At 57.0% G+C, this 10,310-nt stretch overlaps 3 protein-coding genes across 17 annotated transcripts; 1 reads left to right on the forward strand and 2 right to left on the reverse strand.

The window, feature by feature from the left end:
• Positions 1-174: 174 nt before the first annotated feature.
• H257_15332 (hypothetical protein) lies at positions 175-4,264 on the forward strand (the record flags this gene model as incomplete). Its single annotated transcript, XM_009843399.1, has 3 exons — positions 175-707; positions 766-1,444; positions 1,994-4,264. The coding sequence occupies 3 exons, from the start codon at positions 175-177 to the stop codon at positions 4,262-4,264; spliced, it is 3,483 nt and encodes a 1,160-aa protein (XP_009841701.1).
• Positions 4,265-4,520: 256 nt separating this feature from the next.
• Positions 4,521-6,168, reverse strand: H257_15333 (23S rRNA methyltransferase). The gene is made up of 3 exons (XM_009843400.1): positions 5,277-6,168; positions 5,089-5,208; positions 4,521-5,013 (listed from the first exon to the last, which is right to left on the reverse strand). The coding sequence occupies exons 1-3, from the start codon at positions 6,141-6,143 to the stop codon at positions 4,726-4,728; spliced, it is 1,275 nt and encodes a 424-aa protein (XP_009841702.1). The 5' UTR covers positions 6,144-6,168; the 3' UTR covers positions 4,521-4,725.
• A 74-nt stretch (positions 6,169-6,242) lies between these two features.
• Positions 6,243-10,259, reverse strand: H257_15334 (hypothetical protein). Of its 15 annotated transcripts, XM_009843402.1 has the most exons (8): positions 9,640-10,259; positions 8,128-9,588; positions 7,990-8,060; positions 7,465-7,581; positions 7,069-7,362; positions 6,740-7,009; positions 6,597-6,663; positions 6,243-6,549 (listed from the first exon to the last, which is right to left on the reverse strand). In XM_009843402.1, exons 1-8 carry the CDS (start codon positions 10,213-10,215, stop codon positions 6,298-6,300), a joined length of 3,108 nt encoding a protein of 1,035 aa, XP_009841704.1. In that variant the 5' UTR covers positions 10,216-10,259; the 3' UTR covers positions 6,243-6,297. The 15 variants fall into 15 exon arrangements, with proteins under 15 accessions (XP_009841704.1, XP_009841703.1, XP_009841706.1 ...); XM_009843401.1 differs by having other exon boundaries at positions 6,243-6,663; XM_009843404.1 differs by having other exon boundaries at positions 6,597-7,009.
• Positions 10,260-10,310: the final 51 nt, after the last annotated feature.

The raw sequence follows: 10,310 nt of genomic DNA on the forward strand, positions 1-10,310 counted from the left end.
CACTCAGAAAAGTGAACGAAGAAGATCGCGGGCAAATCGACAAGAAAAACAAAAAACACCGCAACAACCACAAAGCGAGACACACGGCAAGCCGAAGCAACAACAGCGGCACCCAAATACACAAGAACGACGCTCCGGACGACAACCAGAAAGACGCACCCGCAGCGCACCACCATGCACCGACCAAACATCCACCCCCACACCAACGCGGAGACCAAGACAAGCGCCAACACAACAACCAAAACGACGACAACGACGAGGACAACGAAGACAACCCCCACAGCCCGCGAAGGAAAAGCGAAGACCACCAAGAAAACACAAAACAAGACAAAGAAGAACAAGAACAAGGAAAAGAAGAACAACGACAAAAACCGAACCACCACCAAAGACAACAAAACCAAAAAAGAAAACCCACGGAACGACGACGCACGCAAAGAAGGGAACAGGAACAACAAACACGAAGACCACAAAAAACAAGTAACGGCAACAATAGCGACGGGATACCACCCAGTGGCACGGGAAGCAGCAAGGCAACCAGGGCGGGAAAAGGAAGGGTGCGCCAAGCCAGACGACGACAAGACAAAGACCGAAACCAAGGACAAGCGCCAAGAAACCGTCAGCCCCCCCCCAAACGCCACGCGCGCTCGCAATCTCGGACACCCGCGGAACGGAACCCACCAACAAAAGCGGACGCAACGGCATCGCATGTCGGGGCAGCCCACCCCACCGCAACCGGACAATCACCAACCACGTACCCCAACGCAGGCAAGGGTGCATGCAAAGGGGGCGCACCGCCCACCAGCCGCGGCCCACGTCGTTACCATGGCCGCAGCCAGACTTTCAGCCCCACCAGGACAAGCCCCGGTTGAAGGATAAAACCAACAAGCGCAACCAACACAACAACAAGCAAGGCGCGGACCCCAAGAAGGAACGGAACAACCACTACCAACCGCCCACCCACCACCACCGCCGCAACACCACAGGCAACACGGACCACCAACGCGCGAACCTCCCCATGCACGACCGAACCACCAACCACAAGACCAAGCCAGTCAAAAAGCACCACGACGAACAACTCATCTACCGCCCCACCCCCAGCATCAACGCCACCCACAACCACAACAACGCCATCGCAAACATCCAAGCCCACGACATCAACCGCAACAAGCACACGAAACCCCCCCAGAAACGCAACAACCCCGCCCGCAAGAACCAAGTGCACCCCCGAACGACGGACCGCGACGCCATGGAACAACACACCCACCACCTCAACGCCCCCAACACCCGACACCTCGAAAAAGCCCAATATGACCGCACCAACAGCGCCTCACAAACACCCAAACCAATACAATCACAAAGAGTACCCGAACACTCGGCCACGCGGGCGCCACTCGGGAGCCACTACATTCACATAATGGGAGCCCGTTGGACCCAAAAAGGAACCGTGCCACAATATCACCGGACCTGCGAAATGAAATAAAGTAAGAAAAACTCGCCCTGTACCAAAAATGTGGAAGTCACACGAGGTCGCAAAAGCCAAAGAACAAATTGGATGGGAAAAGAGGTCCGGGAGCGCGGGGAAGATCACACCAACAGAAGTCACACACAAAGTACAGCTCGATAACGCAACCCACCAACATGACGAACAAAAAACTGACAAGATGATCTTCTAGACAATGCAAGACACAGAGAAAACACACACGAAAACAGCAAAAGCAAAGCGAAAGGCGCACAACCCGCGCAACACGACCCACGACAGCAACCCAATCACATGACAACCGTTAGAAACGGTACCCAAGCAGCCCGCCCGGGCCAATTTAAAGGCGACGGCAAAGAACACCCCAAACACGTGCCACAGGCTGCACGAAGAAGACACCAACAAACAGCAAACCCACGCAAATACATCCACACAAAGAGACCGCTCACTCCGCCGCAACAACAACCACACAGAAGGACAATATATCCACAAACACACACACATACAAACGAACAGACGGCTCCGCCACATACAAAAGCTCAAGCACGGCGTAGACAGCAGACAATACGCGACCACACCCAACACGACAGCCAACAAAACCACCCGCCCGACACGCAACCACACCGCAAACGAAGCCAACACCCAGGAAACCGTCGGCGCAGACCCAGAACAGGCAACAGCGAGTGGGGCCACACGCCAGTCAGAAACCAAGCACTCAACATTACGCCGCAACACGACCAAAAAGATCACGAACCCCCCAAACGCCAAGACCCGCAGCACAGCACCCGGATCCACAACCACCGAAAAATCAAACCGAAAGGGCACGCTGAAATCGCACGCCTCAAACGCGACCAAGCACGACCGCCCCGCCAAAACCCGCGGCCCCCCAACGCCCAGCCACACGGCAAAGTGGACAACAAGATGCGCCTGGGCAAAGACGCGCCGCACCAAAAGATTGTCGAGCCTCTGGTCAAGCCGCAGTGGTTTGTCAACTGCGAGCAGATGGCGCAGGACGCGATGGCCGCCGTGCGCTCGAAAGAGCTGACGATCTTGCCGGAACACCATGAAAAGACGTGGTTTCGGTGGCTAGAAAACATCCGCGACTGGTGCATCTCGCGCCAACTGTGGTGGGGCCACCGCATCCCCGCGTACTTCGCCACGATTGTCGGCGAGCCATTCGTGGACCCGAACGCCGAGACGACCAACGACCGGTGGTTTGCCGGACTCACGGAGCACGACGCCCGGCTCAAGGCCGCCGCCAAGCTCCACGTGGACCCGTCTCAGATTGAGCTCAAGCAAGATGAAGACGTGCTCGACACGTGGGTCAGCGCTGGGCTGTTTCCTTTCGCCGTGTTTGGCTGGCCCGACAACCAAGAAGTCGACGACTTCTACCCGACCGATCTGCTCGAAACCGGCTACGATATCTTGTTCTTCTGGGTCGTGCGCATGGTATTCATGGGCCAAAAACTCACGGGCAAACTGCCGTTTCATACCGTGTACCTGCACTCGATTGTGCGCGACAAGTATGGCCGCAAGATGTCCAAATCCCTCGGCAACGTGGTGGACCCGCTCGAAGTGATCGCCGGCTGCACCCTAGACACGCTACTCGCCAAACTCGACAGCGGCAACCTCCCCGAGAAGGAGGTGGAGAAGGCCAAGAAGGGCCAGACCGCCGACTTTCCTAACGGCATCCCAGAGTGCGGCGCCGACGCGCTCCGCTTTGGATTGCTCGCGTACCAGCAGCAGGTGGGCGACATCAACCTCGACATCCAGCGCCTCGTGGGGTACCGCAACTTTTGCAACAAGCTGTGGAACGCGACCCGCTTCGCCATGTCCCACCTCGACGCGGACGATGGTGACGCGGGTCAGCGGTTCCATGACGGCGTCGCCGCCTCGGTCCTCTCCAACCCCGTCGTCCACGCGCGCGACCGCTTCATCCTGAGCCGGCTGCACGCGACCATCGCCGCCGCCAACACGGCGCTCGCCGCCTACTCGTTTGGCGAAGTGACCACGGCGCTCTACAACTTTTGGCTCTATGACGTGTGCGACGTCTACTTGGAACTGGTCAAGCCCGTGATGGCGGGTACGGACGCCGAAGCGAAAAAGACGGCGCAGCAGACGCTCTACTTGTGCTTGGAGTTTGGTCTGCGCCTCCTCCACCCGATCATGCCGTTCGTGACGGAAGAGCTGTGGCAACGCCTGCCGGGCCACCGGTCGGAAGCGAGCATCGTGATCGCCGCGTACCCCGAAGCCCACCACCACACGGCGTGGGCCAACCCCGATGCCGAAGCCGGCATGGACCTGGTCAAGGACATCATCCACGCGGGTCGTTCCCTGCGCGCCGAGTACGGGCTCGCCAACAGCGCCCGTCCCGCATGCTTCCTCGCGACCGACGACCCCGTCCTCCAAGCAACGATCGAAGCGCAAGTGGACGACTTTTGCACCTTGTCCAAGGCCGGCGAGACCAAAGTCCTCCTCGGCACGGCACCCCCCGCCGGATGTGCCATCCACGTGCTCAGCGACAAGCTCCAGCTGCACGTGCTGCTGAGTGGTCTCGTGGACTTTGCAAACGAAATCACCAAGCTGGACAAGAAGCTGCAGAAACTGCTGCCGTCGTTGGTCGCCCTCAAGAAGAAGCGCAGCAAGGACGACTACACGACCAAAGTGCCCGCAGCCGTGCGCGACGCCGACGACGCCAAGTGGGACGCCCTGAACAAGGAGAAGCACGCCATCACCACCGCCATCGACGCATTCACCAAGTGCCAACACGCTGAAACCAAGCCATAAAACGTCATGCATACATTACGAGGACTTTGGATATGTAGTAAAAAACAATGAAAAAGCAAAAGGCATTTTGTCGGTATATATATACTGTATAGATGTGGAGGGTGGTGGTGATATAGACTTTTAAGTATATATATATATAATATATATATGTATACTGTATATCTATATGTGGACGGTGGTGGTGTTTGCTACAACTGTAGGAGGGGAGGGGTACATTGTAGGTAGGCTTTTGAGATTGTAAGGTTTAGTTACTGCAGGCTTTTGAGATTGTAGTTAGGTAGTTAGGCTTTTGAGATTGTACTAGTAGTTACTAGTAGGTAGTTTGACTTTTGAGATTGTACTTAGGGTTTTGAGATTGTAGTTTGACTTTTGAGATTGTAGTTAGGCTTTTGAGATTGTACTAGTAGTTACTAGTAGGTAGTTAGACTTTTGAGATTGTAGTTTGACTTTTGAGATTGTAGTTAGGGTTTGAGTCGGCGCCACACCAGGGTCGCGGTGACGACGATGGCAACGATGGGCAGCACCGTCGCGAGCAAAAGTGTCGTCATTGACGACGATGACGAAGCGTCGTCACCCTTGCCTGGCGGTTGCTTTTTGGTCGTTTTCGACGAGGTTTTCTTGCGCTGGCCAAGGTCCTCAATATCACGTTGCTCTGGAACGAAGGGGGACTTGGGTAGTCCGGCCTCCAACTTCTTGACGGCCAGCTGGCCGCACGCGCCGTCGATGTCCATGCCGTGGTTCTCCCGAATCTAGCGTTGTACCACAACGACGTGAGCAACAAACACCCTCCCAATCAATTTACAGCAGAAACATTCAAGACCTACCGTGACCTTGAGGTTGTAGTCGGTCCGCAGCACGTCCTTGAAGGCCACAATCTCGTCGCGAGTCGGCGACTGAAACTCGGCGTCCACGTCCGTCGCGTTGTACGGAATCAGATTGATGTGCTACATGCACTCAAACGTGAGCCACACACACACACTCTGTTGGACGAATGGCTAATCAACGCACGTACCACCGACTTGCCCGCGAGCAACTTGCCCAGGTCGTGTGCCGTCGCAATGGCCACGTTCACGTGTTTGAGCATGATGTACTCCATCATGACCATCCGGTTGTCTCGATCTTTCAAGTGGTCGTCGATGGCCAGCATGAGTTTGTCGAGGGGGTAGGCTTTGGCGGTGGGTACAATCTGTACGCGGAGGTCCTGCGTCGGCGCGTGCAGCGACAGCGCGAGGCGGACGAGCGGCGCGTCCTCCTTGAGCTGCCGGATGCGGTGGATCACCCCCACCGTGGACAGCGTAATGTACTTGGGCGCGAGGCCGAAGACGTCGGTCATGGCGCGGATGGCCGCGAGCACGGCGTCGTAGTTGTTGAGGGGTTCGCCCATACCCATAAACACCACGTTCCGGATTGGCGCGACGCGGAACGCATGCGCCAGCTGCTCGAGGATCTCCCCGGCGCACAGGTCGGCGATGATGCCCATGGTACCGGTAGCGCAAAACGTGCAGCCCATCTGGCACCCTACCTGCGACGACACGCACAACGTGTTGCGGCCCGAATGCTTCATGATCACCGCCTCGATGTTGTGGCCGTCCTGGAGAGTGATGAGAAGCTTCACCGTGCCGTCGCTGGACGTGTGTTGCTCCGCGACGGTGGTCGTGAACGCGGCAAACTTGGCTTCGAGCAACGGGTACGCATGCGACGGCAAGTGCGGGATGTCGCGGACCGAGATGTCCGCGGTGGACTGCGCCTGGACCTGCGTGGAGATGTGCTTCCAGATCTTTTGCGCATGCACGAGCTTCAACCCATTCTCTTCCACGAACGCCGTCAAGAGGGCCGTGTCCAACAGCGGCGCCGGCGACAATACGCGCTTCTTGACCATGTTCAATTCAAACTCTATATGATCCGTTGTCTACAGTGTTTGTTCTGTCCAATCAACCGCGTGCGAAGGGGCCACCATACTATATCCAAGTCAACTGAACACTGCGATTGGATTGGTTGATTAATTACATTAAATTCACTCTGCACCAATGAAATCAACGATACGCATTCTCAGTATACGACGATGCCAGGTTGAGGTTGGGAACAAACGCGGCTGCCGACTTCTTGAGCGACGACTCGAAGGACAAACTTCGCGGCGGCAGCGGCAATGGGAAGCCGATCCCTGGCGGCGGCGGCGGACCCGCCACTCCATGCTGGGACGGCAGCAGCGCGAGCGAGATGGACCGCGGCGCGTCGCCGTCGTCGTCCCTGTCTGCCTTCTTGCTTCGTCGTGTGGGCTTGGGTTTCTGCACACCCCTTGTGAGTTTCTCGTGGATGTAGATCGAACTCGTACCTTTTTCCGGCATGCCTCGACAAGGGTGCCGTCCAGCACTTGGGCAGCACTGCTTTCGGTGAGCATCCTACCACGAGACACAGGCACATGATCTCGTGAGTCCATGTTCCCTGCTGCTGGCTTTAACGACGACACCTCCGTACCGATGCAAATACACTTTGGGGTTGAACGGGTGATCAGAACTGACAAGGAACACGGCGGGGTACTGCTCGAGGAACTTTTTCAGTCCGCCAAACTGGTCCTTGAGCACGGCCGAGAGCGCCGTCGCCGCCGTCGCTGTTTCCTGCAGACACTTGCCAATCTCGCCGATGGGAAGCGCCCCGCGGTCTTCCAGCACTTCCATCGCCATCGAGTACACCGCCGGCGCCGTCACGCGCCCCGTCACGACGAAATCACACACGAGCACGTCATGCCTATACACTCGTCATAACCAAGCACCGTACCTCATATATACAAACATTGGATGTAGTACCGAAGAGATTCCAAGCACACTGCGAGGGCATTCCCCGAGGTCGGACATGGCGGGGCGACGGACGACGTGGAGAGGGGCGTCGGGCGCGACAGACCCGGGGGTGCGGTGCCGACGGACGACGGAGGCGGATGTGAGGGCGTCGGGGCCGTGAGGACGCTCAGGCTTTGGAGGAGGTCGCCAGACAACGCGCCATCGTCCGGCACGTCCAAGGGCGGGACCACCGCCGTGTCGGGGCGATATCCGGTCTGAAACCGCTGGGCAATGTGTCGAAAGCACCCATCCAGGAGCGAAACACTAGTAGTACATTATACCATACTAGAAGTACATGGTAATAGTAATACAGGTTGGTTCTATATACATACAGGTTGGTTCTATATACACTAGAGTCGTCTGTACCTGGACGTGGAGCCGAGTGAAGTTGAGACTGCTGACGTCATCTCCTTCTTCATGGCCGACACAACCCCATGCAATTTGGTCGCGCCAAGGTCCAGCGCTTGGCGGAACTGCGTCGCCCTACAGTCATACACATGTATGAGATGGATTTATATATTACTATCCCCAGGATAGTTAATGCAAAGAAAATGAATTTCATTTACTAAAGACTTTAAATCCAATAGTATATTTATAATACTACATAAATATTCATTCATTCTCCATTAGAAATATTAATATTTCTAATGGAGAATGAATCGACGACACAAGAAATCGACACGAGAATCATCGGGCAGTAAAACGAATTACCCAATCAGGTTACAGGATACCAGGGAATAATTAGTGTGAGTTCTAATTAGTGTGATTCCAATCCCCACAAAGCAATAGGCTTGACATACAAACGTCAGTATAAAAAGATAGATCGATCCATGTGTACGACCAAATGGCAGAAGAATAGTACGGAGTATCTATAAGATACTATTGACGTACTGCTTGGCTGACAAGGCGTGGCCGAGGTTCACGCTGGCATCGATGGGGTCCATGATGTTGATATGTTTGATCTACAGTGCACAGCAATGCTATGAATCCTCTCTCCATCATATGGCCATCCAAGACAGGGAAACGTACTGGGAAATGGAGCATCCTTGCCACTTCTTCTTCGTCGTCGTCGTCTACACTCAAACGGGACTCTTCCGAACCCGTTGATGGCGGCGGCGGGTCATCAAGTCGTCCGGATCGGTGCCGACGCAGCAAGTGGGGTGGCATCCACAGCGGCGCGGCGCCGTCGCGCGGTCGCTGCGGCGGGGACGTGACGCTGCGGAGGTCACGCGGGCCTTCGATCGCGACGCAGAAGCCGTCCCACGGAAATGCGGCGAAGAGGCCAAAGAAGTGTGCGGCCGCCTGCAACGGCAAGTGGATCGAGTCATGGTACAAGTTGAACACATACAGCACGAGAGTGGCGATGGCATACAAAGACACGGGCGCGGCGGCGCCGATGGTCGGACCGGCCGACGACGGCGACGGAGATGACGACGACGAAGGCGACGAGGGGGAGGACGAGGAGGACGAAGACGGACATTCGTAGCGCAGCCAGCCGTACACGAGCAGGACGCTTCTCTTGAAGAGGTGGTCGCGCCCGATCAAGGCGTCGATGCTGGCCATAAAGTGGGCGCCGCGGAGGTCGCGGAGAGGGTTGGCGCACATGTCGACAGTGACGTGGCCGACGTTGCATGTGACGTGGGGGCCGGTGCCGTCGGTGGCGGCGTTGCTGAGCTCCACGTGTTGGATTAGCAATGCGTTCTTGGAGTCGTTGCTGATGGCGGCGTTGCACACGGCGTTGCTGGCATGACACAGAGCCTCGTTCACCTTCATGTGCCACTGCAGCAACGTGTCGCCTGACGAGTGGGTAGGAAAGAACACACCTACCCGCAGCGGTGAGTCGGGCAAGAAGATGTGCGCCGCCGATCCGGATATGAGCATCACTTGGGCGTGCGGCGCCAGCACCCGCAACGACGTTTTGATGATGGATGCGATGGAATGGAAGATGCGCTGGCGATGGGTGACGGCGGCGGGCGACGGGGCCAGTTGCGCGAGGACGCGATGGGCGCGGACGTCGGCGGCGGTCGGGAGGCTGTTGGACGGGACCCACATGGGCGTTTGCGTGGCCAAGTGCCGACACGACGTCGACGGCACGCACGACGAGGACGCACTAGACCACGGGGACGAAGCCGACTCCCACAACGATCCGGACGACGATGGCGGCGGCGCGGATCGGAGGGAGGGGGGTGTCGAGGGGGCGAGGGAGTTGAGCAGTACCTGCTGGGCGCCCACCGTGTCCTGGCACGCCTTGAGGTGACCTTTGGTGGCTTCATGCGCTGATTCCAACGCGACGACGCGGTCGGACAGGTGCTTGGCGTGCAGCAGCAGCGCCAGCATGCCGAAATGGTTGTCGAAGAACGCGGCGAATGCGTCGATGGCCCATGCGTCGCATAGGCGCGAGGCGACATGCAGCGCATGCTGGAATACAGCGCGGACGGCGGTACGGGACATGTCGGATGTGACGGCGTCGAGCGGGGCGAGGCCTGGAACCTACAAAGCACAGAATCACATCAAGATGCGATGATGGAGATGATCATGTACCAAAGGACAAAGCAGGATGTAGTCGCTGATACTGCGCGTGATTCGCCAAGAGGTATCCCGCAGCTGAATCGAGATCGAGAAGGGAGCGTCGATGGCGGCAGTCGACGAGTAGGAGGAGGATGTCCCTGTCTGGTGGTCGTCGGGGTCGTTGTCCATCACACGCACGACGACGTTTTCAGCCAACTCGCGCTTGACGTCGATGGACTTGACCTTGTTCCATGCAGACATCTTGGGCTTGTCGATAGACCCTCGCGCCTTTCTATCGCTTGGGCACATGTCCGGCCGGGACGTTGGAAACGAGGATGTATTGACGACAACACCGCGGACGTTAGTACTAGAGGATGAGCTACATCGGGGATCTAGCGGACTTGGCGGGGAGATGGACTCGCGGGACAGGCTACGCCGGTCGTTGTTGGTGTCGTGTTGTACCTTGGGGTCGTTCGACTTTGAGATTGTGTCGGTAGCCAGTTTGGTGGTCTTGCTTCGAGAGCGCATCTTCTCACGCTCAAGCATGAGTCGGCGTCGCTGCATCTCTAGCGCCGTCATTGGTGCGGCGTCGGCGGATGGAGTCGACATCTCGACGGCTTCCTGATGTGATGCCGCTTGAATTCCTAATGGACCACTTGATGCAACTCTGTTGCAACACACATGACATTTTAAATGGATTTAAA

The sequence above is a fragment of the Aphanomyces astaci genome (assembly GCF_000520075.1).
Source record: "Aphanomyces astaci strain APO3 unplaced genomic scaffold supercont1.69, whole genome shotgun sequence".
NCBI classification, from domain to species: domain Eukaryota; phylum Oomycota; class Saprolegniomycetes; order Saprolegniales; family Verrucalvaceae; genus Aphanomyces; species Aphanomyces astaci.

Bases quoted from the DNA above. Each gene is read 5' to 3' on its own strand.
- H257_15334 (XM_009843401.1), bottom strand. From the start codon at position 10,215: ATGTCGACTCCATCCGCCGACGCCGCACCAATGACGGCGCTAGAGATG. The intron at 8,061-8,127 runs GTACGTTTCCCT...TGTGCACTGTAG, and splicing joins CAAGGATGCTCCATTTCCCA to ATCAAACATATCAACATCAT. The intron at 7,582-7,989 runs GTACGTCAATAG...GTATGACTGTAG, and splicing joins CACGCCTTGTCAGCCAAGCA to GGCGACGCAGTTCCGCCAAG.
- H257_15333 (XM_009843400.1), bottom strand. From the start codon at position 6,143: ATGGTCAAGAAGCGCGTATTGTCGCCGGCGCCGCTGTTGGACACGGCC. The intron at 5,209-5,276 runs GTACGTGCGTTG...GAGTGCATGTAG, and splicing joins TGCTCGCGGGCAAGTCGGTG to CACATCAATCTGATTCCGTA. The intron at 5,014-5,088 runs GTAGGTCTTGAA...GTACAACGCTAG, and splicing joins ACTACAACCTCAAGGTCACG to ATTCGGGAGAACCACGGCAT.